At 38.9% G+C, this 27,793-nt stretch overlaps 1 protein-coding gene across 6 annotated transcripts in view; it reads right to left on the bottom strand.

The window, feature by feature from the left end:
* LOC123503171 (serine/threonine-protein kinase SIK3-like) overlaps nt 1-27,793 on the bottom strand; it is a 55,167-nt gene that overhangs the window by 18,476 nt on the left and 8,898 nt on the right. The window contains exons 1-16 of one of the 6 annotated variants that reach the window (XM_045252689.1): nt 25,763-25,932; nt 11,987-12,167; nt 11,506-11,667; nt 11,061-11,185; nt 10,581-10,704; nt 9,556-9,647; nt 9,045-9,185; nt 8,231-8,396; nt 7,375-7,505; nt 6,424-6,543; nt 6,163-6,204; nt 4,565-4,769; nt 4,181-4,296; nt 2,282-2,391; nt 1,421-1,560; nt 46-597 (exon numbers count right to left, since the gene is read on the bottom strand). In XM_045252689.1, the coding sequence (XP_045108624.1) occupies nt 46-597; nt 1,421-1,560; nt 2,282-2,391; nt 4,181-4,296; nt 4,565-4,769; nt 6,163-6,204; nt 6,424-6,543; nt 7,375-7,505; nt 8,231-8,396; nt 9,045-9,185; nt 9,556-9,647; nt 10,581-10,704; nt 11,061-11,185; nt 11,506-11,667; nt 11,987-12,167; nt 25,763-25,912 (2,557 nt within the window). In that variant the 5' untranslated portion in view covers nt 25,913-25,932. Of the gene's footprint in view, nt 1-45; nt 598-1,420; nt 1,561-2,281; nt 2,392-4,180; nt 4,297-4,564; nt 4,770-6,162; nt 6,205-6,423; nt 6,544-7,374; nt 7,506-8,230; nt 8,397-9,044; nt 9,186-9,555; nt 9,648-10,580; nt 10,705-11,060; nt 11,186-11,505; nt 11,668-11,986; nt 12,168-25,762; nt 25,933-27,793 lie in introns of those variants that run through there. The other 5 variants (XM_045252691.1, XM_045252693.1, XM_045252690.1 and 2 more) reach the window with 5 other exon arrangements.

Here is a 27,793-nt window from a genome sequence, read left to right as displayed (position 1 = left end):
GCCACGTCCAACCACCACAACATGGCTAAGGCCCGCTATAATTACCCACTGTGGTGCTATCAGCTGCTTCGGAAGGGGATGACACAGCCCAGTTATTTTCCAGGACTGTTGGAAGGCCGGTCTTTCGAGTGCGTTCTCTGTGCTTTGGCCAGGAATTGTTGTTGTTGTTGTTGTTGATGTTGTTGATGTTGTTGTTATGAGACGGAATGCCTGAGGAAGGCGTTGGGTGGTGGGAGGAGGGAAGGGAGGAGGATGAGGAGGAGGGAGAGGAGGAGTAGGAGGTGAAGGATGAGGTGCAGGTGGTGAGCTGAATGGGGGGGGAGGAGCAGCCGTAGCCACCATAGGGATGACTGGCCAGACTGTGTGGAGGGGTGGAGGAAGGGTTGGAGAAGCGCCTGGCCTGGGAAGAAGGGTGAGGGGTGCCTGTCATGATGCTAGGCATGATGGCATAGCCAGTGCCTGAAGTGCCTGAGGTGATGCTTCCGGTGTGGGCCATTCCCATTATGCTGGCATTGTTACACATGGTCTGCAGGTGGGATGTCATGTAGTCCCTCTGCATCCGCGCCTCAGCCTCTAGTCTGAGCTGCGGATTGATGTCTGAGTGGTCACAGGAAGGAGACGACATGGAGGGCAAGGCCGTGCCAATGGTAGGATTGTTAAGTCAAAGGTCAAAACAATAGGAAAAACATTTTTACAGAAGTGAAGATCCCATCCATCACGTCAATAAAGAATTTTCCAGTGATGTGTTACCAGAATGGGAGCACAGTACAAAAAGGATTTCCGTGAGAGCGAGATGACAGATTTTGGCACGTTGTCAAGCAAGCAGTTAACAGTAATAAATATGGGCAGAGTCAGCAATTGGTGAATGGCATCACACAGGCATCAGAGGCAGGCAGGGTGGCAGGGGAGGGGAGGGGAGGACGTCAGGTCAAGGAGGGTCAAAGAAGGAAAAAAGTGTAAAATAAAATGAGAAATCAGAAGAAAACATTAAAAAAAAGTAAAACTGGAAAGTAACATATCAAAATAGATCTACAACACAATGGCAGGCAGTCATATGAGACACAGCAGCATGCTTACTCTTCAACACAGACTCTAAAGTTAATCAAAGGGAAAAGTGCATCAAACACTAGATGGATGTAATCCCATAACACAAAAAAACCATCAAGCATAAATAAGTAAACAAAATTAAATTATCAAACATAAATGACTGAGATACTCGAACATTAATAAATAAAAGAAAAAAGTAAAATAAACAAATTATGCTACAAAAAACAAAATGTTACTATCCATAATTCATAAACGGACAAGTCATAATAGTCCAAGTAAAATACTGAGATGGTGCAAAGAACACAGCAATGGGGAGGTGAACTTGATGAGGGCAGTGTGTGTGGTGTTAGATGTGACCAGCCCTATATCTCACCTGGAGGTCGCTCAGTCACCATGGGCAGACCAGTCTTGCGGTGACGATTGGGCGGCATCTTCCTCTGGGCTTCCTGTGGGTCCTTGGGGTTAACCAGGGGCAGCGTTACTCTCTGGCTGGCTCCCCGAGCTGACATATAGCTGTTGACAGGAAGCCAGAAGTGTGAAGCATTGATATCAAGCAGTTAATGGTACCTATGTGTGAGGTAATGTGAAGCTACTGACAGGTATGAATGGTGTGTGAGGCCTAACTCTTGGAAATGTGGTAATCCTGTCCTAAAAGTGATACATAATATACCTCTCATCACACATCACAAACTAATGGTTAAAGATCCACAACACAGTACTACTACTTTTTGTAAAAAATTTCCATAGAAAATTTACATAATTCTTTACAAAGCTGGAATTCCCTTTCATCATCCTGATACAGATTAGTGTATTGAAAGCCATGTATGCAAAGACACTAGCACAAAACTTTCAGCTCTTGAGGGATATGACACATTTCTCAAGGATTATACACATTTAAATATTTCCAAACTCTATAAATAAAGACTCAACACCCTCCCTGTGTGCCCTTGCTGGCAACACAAACCCAAAATCTTCAGCTCTTGTGGGATGAGACTTTCTACTTAAAGCATACAACAAGATTCAAGATATTCAAATATTTCTAAGCTCTGCAAGATGATGATGTACAAAATTAGTTTCAAATGGACCCACCCCTGTGTTCTTTTGTTTTTGAGGGATAAGATATTTCCCTTAGAGAACGCTACAATATTAAAGATATTCAAATATGTCTATGGTCTGTGTGTTGATGATAAATAGACTAAGCAACCCTCCCTATGTTCCCTTGCTGGCAACTCACTGGGCCACATCGCTGGGGTCAATCTCCTCATCAGGATGAGGCGGCAGGTCGTCGTCCTGCTGAGGCAGTGGCTGGGAGTGTCCCCCAAGACTACTAGGGACTAGGCCAATCTGCCAATACCAAAACCTGCACACCATTTTGTCCTTGCCACTGCAGACTGCACTTCACACTGCATTCACACACACACATCTGGCACAACAATCACCACACAATGCTCACACATACTGTTGACCCTCACTGACTCAGACTAATAAGGGGGATAGATTGGTCCAAGAAACACGAATGTCCAACTTATACAAAATTCCTCAATTATTATTATCATTAAATTATCAGATAGTGTAATTTATTTTTCTCTTATTAAATACCCTTCTCATCAGGAAGTCATTTTTAAATGTCTCATGTGGTTGCACCAAAGCATGACTCACACTCTAAAAAATTATATATCATTTAATGCTTGTGTCTATGCAAAAAAAAATTATATGAACATTTTTCTCTCTTGATAAATTTCAACCTTTGGTGTGTCTCTCTCACTCAGTGACCCAGACATGGCCAGGCGTCAAGAGGGATCATGCGTCATTTGGCTTTACTTTTCAGAAGAACTCCTTACAGGAATAAATTTAATAGAATTATAATCAGAAACTTCATGAAGAGAAAACAACAAGAAATAAATGTATAATTGTGAGGGAGCTGTGGCTGACAGCTTGACCTTGAACCTGCGTCTCCCCTCTGTCACTATCAAGCATGTTATCTCTCCCTCCAAAACCCTCACCTCACCCCATGTCTCACTGCCACACTTCTTCATCCTCTTTCTATATCATGAAACTGCTATGATCTTTTCAAACTTTTTTTATTCACTACCTTCATCATCACAACTATACATCATAATTATATCTCTCACAGAAGCACCCTTACAAAAGATTATTTTGAGACAAAGGTATAAAGCTGAACAAGACAGTAATAATTGTTTCACAGCATCATTATCTCAATTCAATTCACTAATAACAACTCCGAGAGTGTCCAGTTCAGTTGTAAAACTGTGACGCTGCTGATGGCTCATTCCGAACCCTCACCTACAGTGAATAATATTTTCTAGAGTAGTCAAAATCTGATGCATTATCATCATATCATACTCCAAGAAGTCACCATTGAATAAACAATCATGTATGAAAATTTCATGTCAATACAAATAGCAAAACAAGGATTAAATTATGAAAAATCTTTAGGAGTGAATATCTTGACAAATGCTTTTTTACACTTCAAAATTTTTTTTTTTAAATCAGTATAATCTCTGATCGGTCAGTCTGACTAATCGCGAAATCCAATTTATCAGGGTCTGAGTTATTGAGATTCAACAGTATATCTGCCATTACAAGCAACACACATACTCCTTTTCAGATACAAGCACTCCACACACTCCTCGCCACAAGCAGTACTTCATTCACTCCTCTCCAGGTACAAAAAGCACCATACCCACACAACAAACTTCACCACACATGGAATAGATATCCCTTCCTGTTCACCAAATACACTTCATGCAGTGCAAGATATACATGTCACATCATGCAGAATAGTTGAACATGTCAATAAAAAGAGACATTATCATAAATGGCAGGAAAATGTGACACTTTCAGAAATAGCAATAAATCATCTAAAAGTCTGACAGCATCATCAAATAATATCAATAAGTTTTCAGCCTATGCCTATCCTCCTGTGAATTTCAGTAAAACTCAATACTCCACCCTGGTGAAAAGTTAACTCTATCACTTGTAGCATCACCAGTTTAGTATACATAGCACCAGCAGCAGCAATGACAGAAAATGAGGCCATCACTGTATAAAAGAAGACAGTTCAGGAGAGGAGAGGTGTCATGATGTGGAGTGAGACAAGAATGGTGCATACCTTTGTGATCTGTTCATGGCTATTGGGTTGGCTCAGTCCCCCCTCAGGCAGGTGGCACCGGAAGTAGAACTGAAGATTTGCTCCTCCATCTGATGCTCGCCGGCCCAAGCCACCAGCTGTGAGAAGCAGGCACATCATGAGGACTCAGGACACATACACATCACTCACATTCACTCCCACAACTTGTACATAAAGATCAAGATTTTCAAGGACATCTGAAGAATTTATTGAATGGTAACATACTATATCAAGATTCTCATTTAGAATATTTATATCAAGGATTTCCATGTGATTTATTGAAATTATTACATGAAAAGAACTTCCTACAACACTAAATTAGTAGCAAATGCACAAATACATTCCCCCCGCCCCACACACACAGACCTGCATGCATGAATGGCGGAGGTTTTAAGAGGTGTTGGTCTTTGATAGAGAAGTTCTGTGGAGGCAAGTTTTGTACCAGTGGCAGGTTCTGAGGCAGGTTGGTCTGAGGAAGGAGGGACATTGGAGGTGTCTGGTAGCCACTCATCACCCCAACACCTCCAGGGGCGAGCAACTGTAGGTTCCCCCGCATGTGAGCCTCCATCACCTGCCGGCAAAACAAGGATGGATCAGGAGCTGGAAAAACCTGGGACAGATTGCTGAGTGTGAGACACAAGTGAATCTAATGTGACAGTGAGAGGTAACATAGGGTAAGGAAGAAAAACTTTATTCCATAATGTTTAGACTATTGCTTACTTCAGAGTGTATAAGCTACTGCACTGTCCTCACTCTCTTAAGAAGCAACATCTAAACAATTGAGAGAAAATACTTGTCTCAACTGATTTCCTCCTACTGCCACATTCTTCTCACATCAGAAGAAATGTTCAATATACAAAAGAAAAACAAGTGTCACTCAGTAAAACAAGGGTCACTCATCAGTCTTGTAACCCAAAGAACTATACTGGGTACCTTTAGGGCTTGAAAAAACTGCATGCAATGCTCATCAAACATAAAATTCAAATCAACAACTTGCACTCAACTCTCTAAATACTGTATTGCATGTTTACATGCATTAGTCAAATATGGAAGATAATAAAAATGAAGTTAGTAACACATAAAATGCACACATACACACGCACTCACATAAACACACAGCTCACTTGTAGAGCTGACTTCTAAGGTTTACAAGTCACTCTCAGCACTCACAAAAACCCTCAAGCATCTTGTCTTCAAAACCAGGCAGAAATAATACATTGGAATGGCAGTAATGTCATCATGCTTCTTGGTTAGATCTCAGAACAGCAAAGTCCCTAAAACTGTCACAAGGACTCAGCAATACGAGGTCTGTTCAAAAAGTATCTTTCCTTATGTCAGAGGAAAAGTAACTTACCTTTTGGTTTCATTTTCTGTTTCAAGCAGACTCATGACTCCACACACACCACCAGTGACTCTTTGCATTCTTCAGCGTGTCTCTTGCCTTGAACACCAAAACACCTTCAGCAATGCACACCACAATAGACAGGCAAGGACAGCAGCAGGCATGAGGAACCTACATCATCTCATGCTTTGCCAATGCACCCTGCTTCAGGTGTGACCAATGAGTCATGTGACTACTGATTGCATGACTGCTGCAGGTTTGGCCTCTTGTGCTGAACTACTTCACAAAGGAGACAGAGCCACTTGGTATTACTGTTTGTTAACAGATTGGATGTCTCATACATATTCATGATACACAACACTGTTCACTGTCAAGCATGTTAAAACTTGCAAAATAATTTGTTTTTGACACATTAACACCACATGAAGTTTTTTCACAACAGCATGTGAAGTGAGAATATTACAAGACAACACACACACAGTTCTCAGAAGACCACTAAGGCTGGATACTTTTTGAACAGACCGTGTCAACACTATCACTGGTTGACCGCAATGAGGCCAGATGAGAGAGAAAACAAACAAAGGATTGTAAACTTGTAGTATATCAATGCACAGCGCATTACCTTAGCGCCTTGAGGACGACCGCACGCCGGGCGGTATATATCCTGATGGTGGTGGAGGAGGGAGAGGGAGTAGGTGTCAGGCCTCTCAATGCACTGTGCTAACATGGATATATGGCAAGTGAGATGTTTGCAGCATCCTCTCTATGGTCCCTCCCTTTACACCATGACTGCCTCATGGACACCAACAATTATGACACACTTAACAACATCTACCCGGTCACCCTCGGCTTGCAGGCCGCACTGGTTGTTGTCAGTCCTCACCTCCTCATGATGTGTGTCTCCTGGCCCCACCGTGTGTCTCCGGGAACACAGGTACTTGTCCACAGTCTGCTGACTTGGCTCCTCTGTGTCCGACTCTCCGCTGATTTCTAACTCTCGGTACTGAAAGGCAAGACATTATTCATGCTAGTTATACATCAGCAAATTATTGTTAACTCTTTCCCTTGATGAGTGCCAGATTACACTTTTATAATATGACATTCCATCCCTTCTATTTGCTTTCCTGTCTCATTTACTGCTGCCCTATTTCTTCTACTTGCTGTTCTGTTTCATGTACTGCTGCTCTATCTATTCTATTTGCTGTTCAAGCAGCCTAAGAAGCATCAAGGTGTCTGCTGTGGTTTGTTGTCCTTAGTAAACCTTTCAAAGAATATCATTTCATAGTTTCTTATATTTCAGACTGCACTCCCACCTATCACTGTCAATAGTTTTATATGAAATACAACTGAAACTAAATGAAGTAAGCCAAGACAGCAAAAAAAATATATATTAATATGAATTAGTAATAAAATTTAATGCAGCCATCTTTCTTATTTTCACAAGATCTTAATAAAAATATGAAAACACCATTTTTGGTGAGAAAAGAGATTAATTAGCATACAAAACAGAAAAGCAGAACAAAATAAGAGATGAGAAGAATATAAATTCTGACAAGAAAAATAAAACCAATCCACATAAGGCTAAAAGTTACATACTAAGATACATCAACGCAAAAGCTTATCACCTTCCTGACCCGAACCAGAACTATCTTTTATATGTATGAGGGACACTGGCCAAGAAATAAAAGAACTATTGAAATGCAAGTCCTCAAAAGAAAGTTTAAGTACCATCCCAAATTGAAGGATGTCTCTTGCCCAACTCTCACAGCCCAACCTTAAAAAGAGATGACTCCTGCTGACTCTAGCTGATCCATGAAGACCCCAACTGACTCACCTTCTCCAAATACGGCTGGTAGGGATCTTGGAGGGCTGGCAGGTTCTGGGGCACCGGGGAACATGAGAAGAGAGGCACAGTGACTTGGGTGGTGTCCTCCGCGTCCGACACGGGACTTCTGTCGACAAACCCTAGAGACACGGGAAGTTTGGTCAGATGCAACTAATGGTAACTAAGATGTTTCCTGCCCAAGGTGTGCTTAGACCAAGTTGCCACAGGGAATACTGACTCACTGGACAGTTTTGGTCTGAGTAAATTTTCTCAAAACAATACCTCACTTGTAAGAACATTCTGTCACCATCCTAGTCATATCTCTTATTACAGCCACCATCACTACCAACACAATGACAGTCTAACATCATCCAGGCAATAAAGGAACACACACACACTATCTCTGAACTGCACACAAGTCACAACAATCCACTGACAACAACAAAAGTAATATTTTAAGCACTAGTTTTGTACATCTAACCTTGCTTTCTGTCACATGCTTTTTCCCATGAGAAGCAGCACCTGTGAGCAATTCTTTAAGATTTCATTATAGATCACTAGGGATGACCAGATAATGTAACCAATCATTGGGTTAAGATCCATATTCTGAATAATTTTTTTCTTACCACAACCATATTCAAAGGCTACAAATTATTAGCTGGATTCTCAAGTGTGTTTCTCCAATTAATAGTATAAATCTCGTCAATCTGTCATTATAGCCATGAAAAAAACTTGAAAACCTGTGCTGCTTCATATCTACAGCCTCTTGAATGTACTAGAGGTATGGCTCAGAAGTGTTTCAGATTACAGCCCTAAAAAGCACAGCACCAGTGACCTGTGGGCCTGGCAAGTGTGCAGGTCTCACCTGTTGTGATGGATGACTTTCTGTGATGGGCAGACATGACTGGGAGGGTCTGGGGGTAGAGGGGGATGGCAGGGGTCGAGGAAGGAGCTTGCGTTGCCTCGGCCACCTGTTCTTCCAGGAGGTGGTATATGGCACTAATGTGATCAAACTTCATCCCATGCACACACTGGGGAAGTCGCAGTAACAGAAAGTTAGTATCGTCACCTACCTACCACACTCGGCATGCATTTCACTACAAAAAACCATTAACAAGCAAAGGATCCTCAAAGACTCCAGTTTGGTACCATCGAGAGACTTCTTGTGTCGCCTCCCGCCCTTCCTGTTCCTTGGCACCAAGTTACTCAACTTCAAGACTACAATGTGTTAAAAGCTACTTCATTATTGTATTTAGAAAAATGCAGTCCTTTATAAAACTGTTATTTTTTTATTAGAACACTCTTCAAACTTCAATCCCTCAAACTACCAATAGGAGCATCAAGAAAATAAATCATGCTGTCTATATTTTCATAAATCAAACTAATCTATTAAAAATATCAACTTCTACTTCAATTTAATAAGCTGAATCACACCTTATCATAGTTCATCTAAAGAGGAAAAACTTGCCACACCACCACCAAGATAATGTAAGCAAGAGCCAACCAAGATCACTACAATCAGCTGGTCAAGGAGAGAGCAGGTCAGTCTATGTACATTAGTCATCAAAACATGCACACTGAAAAGGAACATCAAAAAATAATTCCATCGTCCCTTGCATAAGAAAGAAGGAAGCAAGGAAGGAAGGAATGAAGGAAGGCCAACTGGAAGGAGGAGTCACCTTTAATATTTCCTCTCTGTCAAGGTTGGGAATAATGCGCATCATGTGTTCCAACACTTGGTCGTTGTCAGGCGGCAACCGGTTGCAGTCGTCACTGTTGTATTTCTGTAGGATTTCCCTGATCTTCGAGTCAAGGCCCTCCTGCCGGGACATAGAGCCATACGTGACAGAACATGACATACAGTGGGAAATTAATGGAATGGACTCGCTAATCATGCTGTCAATGCTAAGTCATTATGGAACTTTAATATATCAGAAAAATTTATGAATAGAGATGTTAGGGGAAATTGGCAGGCATGTTTCATACAGCAACTGCTACTTGCAGGCCAGATGGTTTCTTGCTGCTTCCCTTATTCTTATATATTCCTGTATACAATCATGACTTGTAGCTGACGACTGACTGATGACTTGTAACAACTTTCCTGACATGGTTAAGAAAAGAGAAGGAATGCAGCAAGAAAAGAAAGAAAAAAATAAATGGCCAAAAATTTCACAAGCACCCTTGACTCACCATTGTTATCCACCTGTGCTGCATTATTCTCTCTATGCTGATTCTTCTCTCTGGGTCCACCTGCAGCATTTTCCTTATTAGATTATCACAATCTGGAAGCAACACACCAACAATCACCTTCATGATGTAAGCAGACTCTTCATGGTCAGTAATCAGGACAGGAAAAATAGTAATGGGTTCAAGCTCGATAAGATTTAAAAAGATAGGAAGAAATTGGTTCACAAATAGATAAGTAGATGAATGGAATAATCATGAGAGATCTTTAAAAAATGAATTAGACAAGTTTATGAATGAGGATGCTAGATATAAATTGTTAGGCATGCTTCATTTCATATAGGGAACATATGTGGAGGCTTGATGGCTTCCTGCAGCTTCCCTCATTATCTTGTGTTCTTATTCAATTACAAGTTGCATGGTAAGAAGGATGACAATGTTAACTATCAACATTTTTTTCTTTAACCCCATCTTGTTCACCCTAACAGTTACAAGACACTAATAATTCACATTACAATTAACTTGCAGCAAAATCTGTTTAATCAAACCATGAATGGTAGAAAGTACTATATAATATCTACAAACAAGACAAAGAAGATAATGAAAAGACAAATTCTCATATTATGGAAAGTACAATTTTCTACAAGGCTTAAAAAATTATAATATCACTTCCAAAAATTTCATAACAGGAGATAAAAACATCCTTGTAACTTATCAGAGGGAAAATAAAACAGCTGAATATTGTCATTCCGAAAAATGTAATCATGTAAGGGAAAGGCAGAGATGTAAAGTAAAAAATAACAGTTTGAGTCATAGGAAGGAACAAATCTCCTGCATTTTCTCCTTATTGTGACTTTAAACTAGAGCAAAACACTACACAAAACTTAATCACAGGCATAGAGTTCTAGAGCCCACCAAAAAACAGGACTTAGAAGGAGGCATCAATGAACAGAGCAGTGACCTACCTGAGAAGATAAAGTTAGAGCTATATACCAGAAGTTGGAAGGAGTCTCAACAGATCAGTGACTCACCTGAGGACATAAAATAAGGTATTCTAAACTTGCCAGCAACCACAATAGACCTTAAGGTTTGTAAGGTTTTGGCATCGAAAGGCAGGTACCCGCACACCAACACAAACAGAATGACTCCCAGGCTCTGCGAAGACGAAGACAAAACAATCACCATCAGGAAGTGAAACATTGCTGCTGAGAGAGGGTGTTACTGCATGTTGATCCTTGTGTACTGTTATGTCTCTTCTGTATTGTCCTGTCTTTTCCTCTTTCTAGTCTCTCTCTTAGTAATAGAATAGAAAAGTTATTTAAACAACCTAAAAAGGGCCTCAGGATCTGTTGCTGTTTGGGATTCCTTTTGTATTTCCTTGTATTTCTTTGTATTAACAGAAAGATGAGAGAGAGAGAGAGAGAGAGAGAGAGAGAGAGAGAGAGAGAGAGAGAGAGAGAGAGAGAGAGAGAGAGAGAGAGAGAGAGAGAGAGAGAGTGAGTCAGCAATACCCAGACATCAGCTTTGGGCCCGTCGTACTCCTTCCCCTCAAAGAGTTCTGGCGCAGCGTAGGGCGGAGAGCCACACCATGTGGACAGCAAGACGCCTGGTGTATAGAAATTACTGAACCCAAAATCTGTAAGAAGAGAGATACAAAGAAAGTCAGTGTCACTTCTTAGAGGTTGAAAAGAACATGTTACTGCTGGAATCATGATGTCATGCAAATGTATATGAAAAATTTGTTTTTTATGTATATGAGAGACTGGCCAAAAAAGATGGAAAAGAAAAGAAAAAAGATTCCAAATTCTATTACAAAAAGAAAATAAGCTAGTTACATATGATTAGGTAAGAACACTTAGTCAAGGTAAGAACAAAACACACACATAATAACAAATAATACAGTACAGTATCCCAGTCCATTTGCCAAGACAGCAGTAATGTGTGTACAAGACTCACCTGCAAGTTTGATATTTAAATCTTTATCTAGCAGCAAGTTCTCTGCCTTGAGATCCCTGTGTACAATGCCCTGCTTGTGGCAATACCGCAGCGCTGCCACGATCTGCATGAACTTTGTCCGTGCTTCCCTCTCCCTCATCTTGCCGTGCATCGCTACATAATCTGACAAATCACAACAACAATAATAGTAACAATCTGCCAGCACACTACAATATGAATAACAACCTCCTGAAGATGACAACTCAAGAAATTATCTGCCTATCCACATAACAATACTCATAAAGTCTGCTTGCACAACTTCACCACAAACAGATCTGAGATGTCACTTTCTGTTGCACAGCAACTTTTGAACACTACAGCAGATAGAAACCTACTCTTTCCTTCTTGTACTGGCTTACAAAAAGAAGATAGCAGACAGCATGACATGAACAGAGTGACAGAGACAAGGACACAAGGAAGGGGCAAGCAGTGCACCACCCACCAAACAGTTCCCCGCAGCTGGCATACTCTGTGACCAGGTAGATCATCCTCTCTGTCTCCATCACCTCATAGAGCCGGATGATGTATGGATGTCTCAACTTCTTTAGGATCTCTATTTCTCGCAAGATTTTTCTTAAATTATCTGCGTCTATTTTACTTTTATCTATAATTTTGATGGCAACCTGAAAAGAGAATAGAAATTGTGAGTCATGGATTCTTGTGGTTCTCTTAAGATTTTCTTTTTAATACTTTGATAGTAACCTGAAAGATGACAGAAATCTTGAGTCCCACATAGGTAATATCTTATCACTGTTTGTTTTCCATCATAAATGTATATGAAATGAAAATTTTTGTTTAGAAATCAACATTCATTTTATGTTTTGCCAATAATTTTCAAGCAAACAAAACAAAAGATGGTTTTCATGAGTCTGGCCACTTGTTGCTTCACATAATGAACATAAAACATTAAATAAACAAATGAAATGCTTTCTAAAATGATAAATGTCAATATACAGTATTATTTTTGTCAACAACTTGGATAGAAAAGCTGAAAAGGGAATAGAAGTCTTGCATCTGACATGATTCTTGCCCACTAGTTGCATGGCATCATAAAAACAACACCAAGTGGATGAAAGATTTTTCATAGTAATGTACATCAATTTTACACTTTACTAATAACTTTGGTGGCAACCTGAAAACAAATTGGCTTTTAATGAGTCTGACATGACTCCTGGCCACTTGCTGCCTTGCATCACAAACATGTTGGATAGGTGACAAACTTTTCTTAAATAAGAATTTTAATGACAGTCTGAAAAGAAGAAATCTTGATGAATGCATTACTTCCCTTACCATCAAAACAATATAGCAAAACCGGAAAAGGTAGATGGGTAAGACTCATGTTAACATTGACCCCAATATTGAGAGGTCATGGCAAGACACTTAGCAAGATAACGATGTGCTGAAATATTGTACAACTTTCCAAATTGAGAAAAATTTCACCAGAATGTATACCAGAGAAAGTCAAATGTGTAAAAGAAAACATGAACCAAATGAAGACGTGATAATGGCACTTAAGATGGGACATAACCAGCACAACTCAATCCTGGAAACATAAATAAGTGGACATAGATTTCCCTATGTACAGATGTATGGTATAAGTGAGTGCCAAAATCATGAATGGCTACTGATTTCACAATTTACAGTCAAAACCAATCAACTGGAACACAGAGGCAGGATCTTATGAGTGTATCTTAATTATTGTGCGTCATGACTTGTACATGCAAATTGGTAAGTTACACACACACCACCCAGCATCATAAATAAATGTTAATCACATAAATTTCTATGAGATATCTAACATCTATTAATCTAATTGTCAATTTCATCTTTCTAATTTATTTTTCTAAGAAAAGCTCTGGCTAAAGGAAACACACGGCAGAAAAAAAAGGTCCACTGAACATGCGAGTCCCCAGAGAATAGTTAAAAAGGATTATCTAAAAATATGAAAAATATCTTGAAACTTAATTCTTGAAAGAATTCAAATCTCAGTTTAAGGAAAATGCAGAAGCAGGTAAGGAGTTTAGTTTACTAATAAAAGGGAAGTTAACTTTTATATTAAGAAAGTAGGACAGAGTAGGAGTGAAAAAGTGGAAAAGCTGTGGGAGGAAGAAGGGGATGTATGCAGTTAGCAAGATCAGAACAGTTAGCATGAAAGTCATGATAAAAGATAATTTACACACCAACGTACACGACATGATTTTCTATGAATCTGTAACAAAAATTTCTTGCCGCCAGCCACTAGACAATACAAACATGTGACATCAAAACAAGGCAGGTGGTGACTCCTTTTTTTAATTCTAAGGACCTAAAGCAATCATATGGCAATGCATTTCTCCTTGGTATAAGCAGGTTATTGTTTATGCCACATCAAACACCACATCACCTGTAAACTTAATAATCCCCAGAACCACACCACATCTCTCCCAGGCATATCAGCCCAACGAGTATCACTTTATCATAAAACCCTTATACTGACATCAATGTACAAGTGTCACATCATGTAGCAAATACACTACAATGAACTACTTTTCAAGACTTGTAAGGATTAAAGCATTGTGAGGTGATGGCTAGAGACACATACACCCTAGCAGTAGTGAGATGATGGCTGGACACACACACACACACACACACACACACACACACACACACACACACACACACACACACACACACACACACCGTGTAGTGTAGTGGTTAGCACGATCAACTCACAATCGAGAGCCACGGGTTCGAGTCCTGGTAAGCGGCAAGGCAAATGGGCAAGCCTCTTAATGTGTGGCCCCTGTTCACCTAGCAGTAAATAGGTACAAGATGTAACTCGAGGGGTTGTGGCCTCGCTTTCCCGGTGTGTGGAGTGTGTTGTGGTCTCAGTCCTACCTGAAGATCGGTCTATGAGCTCTGAGCTTGCTCCATAATGGGGAAGACTGGCTGGGTGACCAGCAGGTGACCGAAGTGAAAATTACACACACACACACACACACACACACACACACACACACACACACACACACACACACAGACATCCTAGCAGCAGTAAGGCAATGGCTAGACACACACATACCCTGAAGGCAGTTAAATAATAGCTAGACACACACATAGTGACAGCAGTATGGAGATGGCTAGACACACACACCCTGGCAGCAAAAAAAAAATCTAAACAAAATATACAATGCAAGTTGAAATCACGTACAGGATTTTAAATGTTATACACTAACACTATTTTTTTCCTCGTTTGCTGGTCTTTTCACAGAATTATCATGATACTGTGAATAAAACAGTGTCACGAGATGGTGTTATCAGATTGAAGATAAGGTGAAAAGGAAAGGTGGCAAGCAACTTTCTATTCCAAGTTATAGGTGCAGGAAAACACAGACTGGTGTTTTCTCTCTCTCTCTCTCTCTCTCTCTCTCACATGAAATCTATGAACTGTCCAATAATAACCTTCTCAGTTTCACATAACAAGATCACCCGAAACATAACTAAAAGGTTAGGTCATGTTAGCACCTATACCTGCCACATAGCAATCTAACAGGCACATAATCAACACTAGTAACATAATTTACTCTTAACCTCTTCAGTACCATGATGTGTTTTCATATTCATTCTGCTTACTATATGGTGATTCTGTACAGATTCAGACACTTATGTAGGGATTAAAATGGTGGAGAGACTGGTCATTAATCTTCTGCCCACCACAGACCCTTCCTAAATGTAAGTAAAATCATATCCAAAACTCATGGTAATAATACGTCCCAGTACTGAAGGGGTTAACACTTAACTTTTTAAGCCAAACAATAAAGAAGAATTCAGAATCAAACCTAACACCATTTCTGACCCCACTATCCATAGAGACAATGGGATCATGTTATTTGTGGCCATTTAATATGAACCATTAAAAGAGCAGATAAATTTATGGAATGATAATGTGTTGAGTTTCAAGAAAGTGACTGAATGAAATGTTTCAAGACACATTAAAGCTGGAATCAGATCCTGTTTAGTGGTGTTTACTTTTACGGGTAAACCATTAGGGGCACTTTTTAAATAGATTTTTTCTTCTCTGAATCTGTGTTAACACTTGCATCTTTTACCCAACTGAATAATAATAATAATAATAATAATAATAATAATAATAATAATAATAATAATAATAATAATAATAACAACAACAAAGTAATATATAATAAATAGAATAAAATAGAATAAAATAAAATATTTAAATAGAATAGAACACAATAAAATAATAATACACAGCTTGACCCACACTAAGCACCACATACTCCTAGACACATTCACACTCTTAGCCTTGACAAATGATGATGATGATGATGATGATGATGATGATGATGATGATGATGATGATGATGATGATGATGATGATGACAAGTAAGGTAAGACTGCAGATGTGTTGGTGTACTTGTGTGCTGTAATATGCAGCAGCTCAGGTATCACAGCTACACTGGCTATTAACATTTATGTAGCCACCATCAGAGCCACAGTGACACAGGTGCTACATCAAAAACTTTGGCTGCAATAACACTAATTGTAACTAATAGTAAAGCAAGAACAATAACAACTAATAAAAACAACTATATTCAAAACACTTTATATAAAAATCAAAGAAAATTACATAAAAAAAAGAAATAAAAATAAAAAAGAAAAAAGAAAAAAAGAAGAGCTAAGAACGAAAAAGTCAAGACAAAATTATGGAAGATTTTATAAACTGTGTGTGTGTGTGTGTGTGTGTGTGTGTGTGTGTGTGTGTGTGTGTGTGTGTGTGTGTGTGTGTGTGTGTGTTTACCAAATTGTGACATACAGGAAAAGATGCACTCACTCATGTCTACATCTACTTGTATCAAACTTTTCCCACTCCTTTACCCATTTACTCATTAACATCCTCAGTATTTCACTCAGATTACTATAGACTTCTATGCTTCTGTAGAAAAAGACTGCTTCTTCATATCTCTCCTCAGTTTTCTTCTTTGTTCTTTTGTGTCTCTTTCCTTAAGCGTGCATGCACGTGCACACACACAAGCACACACACACACACACACACACACACACACACACACACACACACACACACACACACACACACACACACACACACACACTGTATCTAGCTGTTCTACTCCCTCCATTACTTTGAACACTGCCATCAAGTCTTCCCTCTGCTCTCCCTTCTAAGGTTAGGAGTTGCAGTCTAGACAGTCATTCTTCATATGATGCGTTTCTCCTGTCTTTGCTCTTAAATTAGGTGCATCTCTGTATCAGATGCATTTCTACATTGATAGTGGTTTATGAAGGAGATCTCTTGGTATTCTAAGAAGAGAGTTTTATGAAAATTCACTGATTGTTTTCTATTAAAAGTTTAACCCTCTCATCCCGGGATACGTATATTCACATCCTGGTTGCTACACACTCCCATGCAGTTGACATTTTAGTTAGTACACTCTGCATCTGGGAGACATAAATGTACCCTACTTAATTTTAGTTGAGAAGTACGCCATTAACTGGCCAGCTTCAAAATACCACACTGTCAACAGTTCTGCTTGTCACACACAAACTCTAAATCAGTGAAGACAATGCATGAGCACCACCATGATCTGGGCATCTTACAATACTGTGCACATAATGAATACATTTTTTTTGTGCTCCATGAACCGCTGCTCAACACAGCCCACGCACACCTCACCACACCATACACCCTCAGCCACACCACCACCTATTCTGTAAGCTGTTTTAACTCTTAACCCTTCTCATCCCTCCCCTCTCCCTATTGTCAGATCTTTCACTATCCCCTAATCTTTTTACCTAGATCTTGTCTCCTCCTATTTCTCCTCCTTCCCTCCTATATATACTTCACTCCTTCCCCCTTCCTTCTCCTTCTTCCATTTTCACTACTCTCTTCTCTTTCTTTCATCACCCCCAGGTCACTCTGATGATCTTCCTTTTTCCAACCCACTCTCTTTTTCTCTCTTTTCCCCCTTCCTCCAATTGGCTCATCTCCCTCAGACACACAATGACTTATACATACCCTAATAATGATGATGATGATAATAATAATAATAATAATAATAATAATAATAATAATAATAATAATAATAATAATAATAACAATAATAATAACAATAATAATGATAATAATAGCAATAATAATAATAATTCAATTGAATTGAAGCCATGATGCTAAAAATATCAACAGCATTAATAGCATTACGTTCTTGTGAGATGACAGTTTGGTGATTACAGTGATATAATAATAATAATAATAATAATAATAAACGGTTTATTAATTAGGCAATGTAAAAAAATACACTGAAAATGTACAGGGGGGTGGGACATTACCACAATGAACTAAAAATGCTTAACCTAACTATGGATAAACTTAACCTAGAAATTCACTATTTATTTAAAGCTCGCACAATAGTGGGCACCGCGCTGAGCCGGTACCGATCCGTGCGCGGTGCTCTATGTGTGTGTGTGTGTGTGTGTGTGTGTGTGTGTGTGTGTGTGTGTGTGTGTGTGTGTGTGTGTACCTAGTTATGGTGTGTTAGTGAAATGAATTACGGCTATGGGGTCCTATCTGTGATAACTGGTCATTTTTTACTTTGGAATCATGAAAATTCTTTGCATTTATTCTACACATCAGTAAGAATAAATATATTCTTCAATGTCCTTCAAATACAATTTTCTTCAATTTTCATTAGGATGTCCTTGAGTGACTTTTGTGTTGTGAATAAACATGTCCTTGTTATCAATTCTGTCCATTCCTGACATAGTCATTTACATTGCCATCAAGTCTTTCTTCTTCCCTTCAATGATGACTCACTCAGATTCTCCAGTCCCTCCCTATATGTCAGACCTGCTGGAGTGAGAATAACTAACTTGTCCACATCTTTATTTCCTTTCATTCCTCACACACCTCTTAACATTGCTGTCAGGTATTATCTTTTTTTCTTTCTTGGAATGATGACAATCTCTCACTGTAAGATATGCTGCACTGAGAATAATTTTTGCAGTTACCACAGCTGGGCACAATAACAAAAAATGTATCATGATCACTGATAAATTAATAACCATAATCTTATCAGCTATAACTGATAATTGATATCTGGCAACAGATTCATTGTCTGATAACTGAGACCAGATAAATCCAAAATTCCAATACAGTCAAGTCTCAATTAACGCAAGTTTGAATAACGCAATTTCAATTTAACATGATGATACTAAAGGAGACACAATTAAATACAGGGGATCCTCGTGATTTGACCATTCACAGTTTGAATTATCGCCAATTTGAACTCAGCTAATTAATACCGAATCCTCAAGGTTCAACCGACTGACTCGCCAATTCAACATTCTTACCTCACGTGCCACCCACCCGGTCAAATCTGCTGCAAATCCTCCAGGCAGAAGTGTAGACCGACGCTACCCAGTGTGTCGCTTAAGGCGGTGTCACACTAACTACCACTTTTCTGTGAACTTTTCTGTCAACTTTCTGAAGACTGTCAACTTTTGTGGATGCTGGTCGTCACACACAAGCTCACTTCCACCTTTGTCGCGTTTGTCAACTGAAAAACAAACATGGCCGCTCCTTCAGCCCCAGCAAGCTGTTGCTATTTTTTTTTTGTTGCTATTTTTGGCCTTTAATGCTCCCTATGAGAAACTCTTCAGACAGCTTTGTCCACTCATAAACAAAAAAGTTGCTCATCTTGGCCAGTTGTTCCTTGGAAGTTCTGCCTTGGAACGTCGCAGTCCCAGAGAAATATAAGTAAACAACTTAACTACTTTTCACTGTTAGGCTAGGACAAAAAATATATATATATACAGTAAACCCCCCACTAGGCGAATTAATTAGTCTGGTGAAACTACTGCCAAATGTGAATTTCGCCAAGCATGAGTTCTTTATACCATACAAATTACCTAAAAAATGCCTCAATCAGTCTTTGGTCATTGCCAAAGTCCCTCTTTTGATCGCTAAAATACCATCTTTTGAGCTGAAATACAATCTTTTGCCTTCACATATTAGAACACATGTACAAAACAGACCAATAAACAATAAATAAAGCTAATAAGATATGATATAAAGGCTGTAACTCCCATTTTTCTGTGGCCACCCTACCGCCAAAGGTGAATTTCGCCAAGCTGAGATTGATGTGAAACTTTTGAGAGTAATAAGGAACATTGGGGACTGTATGGAATTGCAGAAAGACATTGACAAGATAAGGGAATGGAGCCAAAGTGGATATTAGAATTTAATACCAGGAAATGCCATGTAATGGAAATGCGTAAAAGTAATAGAAGATCTATATAGGAATACAAAATGGGAGAAGAGACTATAAAGAAAAGGAGTGAAGAAAAGACCTGGGAGTAATTATATAAGACACCCTGACTCCACAAAGACACATAAATGGGTTATTTGCTTCAACATACAGGACACTGACTAACATCAGGGTGGCATTCAATTACATGGATAAGAGTATGATGAAAAAAATCATAACTACTATGATAAGACCTAGACTAGAATATGCAGTTGTGGTATAGTCACCATACAGGCAGAAAGACATCAAGAATCTAGAAAGAATCCAAAGGACCACTATAATGATGGTCCTGGAAATAAAGAATCTTCCCTATGAAGAAAGATTGAAGGAAACGGAACTACCAACTTTGAAGGATACGAGGCAGTGGCATAATGAATAAGGTGGTGAGCATGGGATCAGGCTGACATCCACATGTATGTTCGAATCCCACCACATACCATCTTGAAACTGCCATTTGTCAAGTGGTTTAAAGTTATCTGTATGTCACCATGATACCCAGGTTCTAGGTGATTACACCAAAGATGCACTTGGGTGGTGTTATAGGCCCTAATATGGATAACACAATAAATAAAATTGCCTAAGCCATTAATGGGTGGAAGCTGAACAGCACTTCCCAGACATACTCTTCAAGAATACCTACATGCGCTATAGGCCATAACATAAAAAAAAAATAAATAAATAAAATAATAATAATAATAATAATAATAATAATAATAATATATAAATAGATAGATAAATAAATAAATGAATAAATAAATAAATAAATAAATAAATAAACAAATAATAATAATAATAATAATAATAATAATAATAATAAAATAATAACAATAATAATAATAATAATAATAATAATAAAATAATAATAATAAAATAAAAAATCATTAAAAGAGCCAATGTCTGAGGGACATTAAGTTCAGTTTTCCACATAGGACAGTAGACATCTGGAATGGATTGAGTGAAGAGATTGTAGCATCAGAAAGTGTGCACAAATTTAAGGAAAAGTTGGATAAATGTAGATATTGAGACAGGTCGCTATGAGCCCTGCTTGAACCCTGTAATATACAACGAGGTAAATACACACACACACACTATTTGGACTCTCAGCTAACTCTGTATACACTAGCTGTCTGCAAGACATCCTACAAATTAACATGGAAAATTTAATGATGCAAACCAAATTTCTTTGTCTTCAGAGTGGAATTGAGATATATAAACATTTTCTGAAGGAGGGATGGTAGTGGAAAAGTAACAGATTACTTACTGGTGCCTCTGTCAAGAAAAGGAATGAATTATTTTATTTGAATACACATCAGTTTAGTAAGGTCCAGACAATTTAAGCTTCAGTTTGGATTACGACAAGTTGTTAGAAAATTAACTGCCCTGAAAAATGATTCCGTTAACTGGATCTAATTACACAAGTTTGAATTTGAGAGGGTTTGCTATACTTTGGATATGCAGAAACTGGTTCATATTTCACTAAAGGACACCATACAGATTGATATCCATTTCCTAATGAGTTTACATGAGAAAGTGAGAGTACAGAATTTAACTAGCAATGACATTTAAGATTTTAGTGATGTGGGCATGCCTGTGCTACTATTTTCTGACATGTGAGGTTAACATTTGCAGGAATAATTTAACCAACTGTGCCTGATATGGTATGTGGCAGTAACAGCTGTGCCAGTATGTGCTTCGCTTATAGATTTTTCATCAGAATTACAGTAATGGTGGAATACCAAACAAATACCTATTGCTATTTTTTGCAATATCAAGTCCAGCCTTATTTTTGTGTATGTTATCATAAATTGTTGAAACTAAAATCATTAACTCAGCCTATAGCTATTTTCTGTCTTTGTTTTGCTTTCCATCATCTTTTTTATTCATAAATTTCTACATGGATTATCATTAATAAATTTCCAGATATACTAGCAAATCAACAATAAACAGTTTTTGTGGTTGGTGGACTACTGGTCAACACACCATCACACACTCCTTCAGCCACACACCACCACAAACATCACCGGCTGTCCTATATTTTACACTCAGCATGTTAGTTGCAAGGTCAATTCACATCCATCTCTCCCTCTAGAACCGAGTCGTAAGTGCCAGCATATACTATGTAGCACTTGAAATCGTATTTCCTTATTTTGTCTTTCGTCTTTCTTTTATTTTGATTAGCTACAACTTATCCAATGTTACTACACTTCTGATATTTGCTACAAAGGGTAATTTTTTCCTTATTTCTTTTTCCCTGTATGACTATGTCTCAAGTACCATTGAATTTTCACATTTCAAATCATACCTACTCTTTTTAAACCTTTCATTTTGAGTCTGTTATTCAACCAGTGTTTTCCAATTATTGCTCTAAGATGGTTTTTGTCTTTAATTCTTTTTCCCTCCAGAAGCGCTTCTTGTGCACCAACAAATACAGAACACTTCACATCATGTCTCCTTTTTATCACCTTCCTTCCACTTAGTGTAACAAAGGCTTGCCTAGAGCTTCCTGAAGGCTTACACTTCTGACACTTGACACTCATTTTGTACCTTACCTTGATACTTTTCCTACTTCACTTATTTTTTCTTCTCTTCTTCCTGATGCTTTATAGTTCAGAGCCTTGGCAATCATTTTGTTGCTGCCCTTTATAGTTTCCTACTTTATTAACATGTTTCTTTTATTTTCCTTCCCTTTGTTGGCTTCTTATCTTGTTCTTGCCTTTCATACCTTTTCTAACTCAGAAATATAAGTATTTCAAATATGTGCATGTGTGTGAGGGGTGGTGTGAGATGTCAAGAACACTGGACTGCAGTGTGAATTTCTAACATCATTCATGAACAATGCATTTTCAAATTACTAAACCAATATTTCTGACACTTGGTACCTATCTTGTGGCTGCACTTTATTCTTTTTCCTAGTTCACCAATATGCCTTTTAAGTGCGTGTATTTACCTAGTTGTAGTTTTACAGGGCCTGGGCTTTACGTTTGTGTGGCCCCATCTCCATATCTACACTTATCCAATTTTTCTTTAAAACGTGTGTGTGTGTGTGTGTGTGTGTGTGTGTGTGTGTGTGTGTGTGTGTGTGTGTGTGTGTGTGTGTGTTTTCACCGTTTGATCTGCTGCAGTCTCTGACGAGACAGCCAGACGTTACCCTACGGAACGAGCTCAAAGCTCATTGTTTCCGATCTTCGGATAGGCCTGAGACCAGGCACACACCACACACCGGGACAACAAGGTCACAATTCCTCGATTTACATCCCGTACCTACTCACTGCTAGGCGAACAGGGGCTACACGTGAAAGGAGACACACCCAAATATCTCCACCCGGCCGGGGAATCGAACCCCGGTCATCTGGCTTGTGAAGCCAGCGCTCTAACCACTGAGCTACCGGGCCGTGTGTGTGTGTGTGTGTGTGTGTGTGTGTGTGTGTGTGTGTGTGTGTGTGTGTGTGTGTGTGTGTGTGTGTTCACTGTTTGATCTGCTGCAGTCTCTGACGAGACAGCCAGACGTTACCCTACGGAACGAGCTCAGAGCTCATTATTTCCAATCTTCGGATAGGCCTGAGACCAAGCACACAATACACACCGGGACAACAAGGTCACAACTCCTCGATTTACATCCCGTACCTAATCACTGCTAGGTGAACAGGGGCTACACATGAAAGGAGACACACCCAAATATCTCCACCCGGCCGAGGAATCGAACCCATCTGGCTTGTGAAGCCAGCTCTAACCACTGAGCTACCGGGTGTGTGTGTGTGTGTGTGTGTGTGTGTGTGTGTGTGTGTGTGTGTGTGTGTGTGTGTGAGCAACATTAAATATTCAGTTAAAACTTCTATAACCATTCACAAAAATACATATCTTCAAATCACACACCACATATCACCAGTGGCACTAAATACTCTACAGTTCTTGCACCAAAACAACCAAACCAATAAAATCAAACATTAAAACAAACATCATACATACTTTCCTTACATACATGGTTAATATCTCAAACACCCTACCAGATGGATGATGTTGTGAATAGTCTGCCTTTAAATATATCTACATCCAAGCATAACCAACGTGAAGCAAAGTAACAGTCACCTTGAAGCTTACCAAACTAGACCACTGCATGACAGCCATAGAAGAACACTGATTTCTGATTTGATTAATAGATCCCTTAACCATACTCCAACACTATGCAGTTAACATTCCATCAACAGCAATTTTTAAGTCAGCTGGTGAGATGTATAATCCACCACACACTTTTGAAGGATAGGTCTGTACAAGATGCCTAATTTCCTTGCTATCAATTCATGGATAAATGGTGATGTAAAACAGAGAAGACACATCCCTTTATGAGCTAGTCTTCCTTGCTTCAAGTGGTTTTCATGCACTACTCTTCACTCAGTAGTCGTTCACTCAGTAAGTCTGTTTAATTTAATCCAAGTACAATCAGTGTAAAACAGAAAAGAGACACCACTTTATAAGCCAGCCTGAAGTTTCCACTGCCTCTCATACATTTCACTCGGTAAGTATTTGATCAGCCACAAACACCACACTTCCTCATCACACCCAACAAACAAAACCACACTCTGAAATGTTTCTATACAATACCATAACTACTTTCACAAGGCTGCAGTTAAAGTTTTTATGGTTCTATTGACAGATTTTCATTATCATTTTGGTAAGTAACAAACACTACATTTCCTCAACACAACAAACATAGACACGAACATGCGCGCATGCACCCATGCACGCGCGCCCGCACACACGCACACACACACACACACACACACACACACAGGACCATACTCCAGAACACTTCTTTTTCCACACAATGACAGCTATTAAGAGGCTATAATTGAAGTGGTCTACAAAAGATACTACAAAAATAACCTTAGCATATGAATTTCCAGACACTGACATGTTTATTTCTCAGCAAAATGTGATACTTTTCGAAGTTGTAATCAACACAATGAAGCGATTAGCAATGAAATTCATGAACTGACTGATTCTCATCTTACCTAACCCAACCTTCAGATAGAAAGACTTATTTCACTTCACAAGTTACACAGGTTTTCAAGAGTAATTTTTGTTTTTCATATAACTATCAAGAGAGAGATCCTGAAGAACCCATCTAATCATTTTTGTGGGTTTTAAGTCATATTAAGAAGGCAAAGTATTTCAGAATACAGGTAGGTATGGCAAACAGGCCTTAATGGCTCTCATGACAGATAAACAAGATTTATACATTATTACCAGGAGAAACACTGAGAGCCTGGTTATTCATTTGTGCTCTGAAAGTCATGGTGAGGTTACATGTGGGTTTCCATTTTATTTCCATAATTCTAGTAACAAATTATCAAGATTTCTACATATTACCAGGAGAAACACTCACAATAACAAAACTATTTTTCTCATTATCCCTTAAAAAGTGGTGGAGAAAAGCAAAGTGTTTCAAAATACAGGCCTGCAAAATACAGGTCCCTGCCCGACACGACCAGCAACACAACAGTACCCACAGCAACACAGCTACTGTCAGCACATAGCACACACTCTGGCAGGCGTAGCACAGTGCCACACCACAGCATGCATCACCAAACACACACTACACTGACCACTGCCAGTTTAATACGTGGTAAAGACAATAAGGGTCAAAATACAATCCCTTATTTATCACCCAGCAATCTTCGAGTCAAAACAAACCCCTGCCACCTTGCACAGCTCCCCTGCCACCTCCTGCTTTGCCCTCCCTGCCTCCCGCCGCACTCTGCACCCCCTGCCGCCCCTGCCAGCCTCTCTACCCTGTCAAAGGAGTCATACAAAACTCCCATAGCCTGAAATATGGCAAGATAAAGCCAGTGCACAGAGAGGTGCTAAGATAAACAAAGCCAGTATTGGACTTTCCTTACCTTGGACTGAGTTATTTTGTGTGTCGCTAACTTGACTACTGCAAAATTACCCTTCCCAATTGTCTTTTCGAACTCATAGTAGCCTACACGCACTAGTCTTTCTGCATTACACGAGCCAGCCTGCTGCTCCGAACCCTCCATAGTTGCCATTTTGGGTTTGACTGAGCTAATCTTTGCTTACGGGAGCTTTATTCTTCTAAAACCTACACATTCTCTCGCTGCATGTGTATTAAAGCATGGATTACTTTAGGGTTTAATGCAGTGAAAGGTTATAATGTGTATGTAATGTGTATTGTGTATGTATTTATTCCTTTTTGTGCGTTAGTGTATGGAATTCTTCTCGTTATGTTGCAGGGAATGCGCACCGCAATAAAACACCGCATTGAATGAAAACTCTCTAATTTCTTTATTACACAAGTTAAACCTAAAATTTGCAGTCATTGAAATATGTAGCCATAAGGCTATTTACTTCCAAGTACTGTTTACAAATAACAAAAAAAAAAAAAAATCTTCGACAGTGTTGGAACATATCGTCTGCATTTTTTGAAGGCCATACCTCGTTCGTAAGTCGTCTGCTGCCTCCTACATTCCCGCCTTATTTAAACACCACCTCTTTTTTTATCACTACAAATCCCCTGCTTGAATAAAAGTATAGAGAATGAAGGTTGTAATGCCCTGGTGTAGTCATTCATGGTATCAGTGTTGTGGTGAACTGGGCTAACTTTTCTTCCGGGATTTCATTGAGGTGCGCATTCATTCATTAAAAGGTGAAGACTGCAAGACACCTGACTGTTTTCAACCTTGCATGTCCTCGCTATAATTGAAGGTGACAAAATGCAAGCTTATAATACTCTCATGAATAGTCATTGGTGTTGTCTCTTGTAAAAATGAAAATGAAAGAATAAAAAAAGGCTGGTGGGGGTGGTGGGGTGAAGTTATTGAGGTACGCATTCATTCATCAAAATTAAAAGGTAAGACTGCAAGACACCCATGTAGCCTTTTTTTTTTTTTTTATCTATATGCTCTCCCGATAAAGAAGAAACAAGGATTGAAGATTACAAATTAATGTCCTGGTGCAGTTTTTATGTTGGTCTCTTGTGGAAAACTGGCTAAATCTTTCTTCTACGCATTCATTGAGGTACGCATTCATTCAATTAGAAGTAAAAACTAGGACATCTAGCCACTATTAACGCTACACATTCTCCCTATAATGAAAACCAGGATGCATTCTTATAAAACAACTGAGTAGCCATTCTTGCTGTCTGCTGTAGAAAATGCCCCATTTTTTTTTTTTTTTTTTTTTCTTTCGAGGTTTCACGGGTACGCATTCATTCATTAAAAGGGAAAGGCAGCTCTAAGCTTGCCGTTTCGAGGGAAAGGCAGCTCTAAGCTTGCCGTTTCGATCTAACCTTACATACCCTCCCTGTAAGTAAAAATGACAGGATGCAGACTTTTAACAGTCTGATAGCAAAACATGTGTTATAGAAAACTGGAAGAAAATTTCATCTGGGCTTTCATTGCGGTACGCGCATTCATTCATTAAAAAAAAGGAGCAGCAGCTAGCCAAACCTCAGGTATCCTTCCATTAAATAACGGAGATATTCCACGATGGAAATGTTCCAAATAAACCTTCACGACATCGCTGGCGTAGCAAACTATTAAAAAAAAAAATAAGTAAAAAAAAATCAGACTTCCATGGTCGTCCAGTGAGGCGCACAGCGTGTTAAAAACGCAAACTTCTAACGGACTGTACGGTACAATGATACACAATTGTTTATCGTACTACATAATTATTCTCTTTCTAAGTCAAAAAAAAAAAAAAAAAGTGTTCACAGATATATCCATTCTGAGCGAAAGTTAGGTAGGTATATAGTGTTATAATTATGTAACAGCCAAACTCGTCCTCCATATTTCATATAATCTATTCATTTATTTCACTTTCAATCAACTATCTTTCTTGTATTTAGCTGAGTTCCCTTCTTTAATTAAAGGTTAGGGCTTCTTTCAGTATATAATTGTTGGTTGGCAGTC

The sequence above is a fragment of the Portunus trituberculatus genome, chromosome 13 (assembly GCF_017591435.1).
Source record: "Portunus trituberculatus isolate SZX2019 chromosome 13, ASM1759143v1, whole genome shotgun sequence".
In the NCBI taxonomy this organism is placed as follows: domain Eukaryota; kingdom Metazoa; phylum Arthropoda; class Malacostraca; order Decapoda; family Portunidae; genus Portunus; species Portunus trituberculatus.
This window is presented reverse-complemented; position numbering and strand designations above follow the sequence as displayed.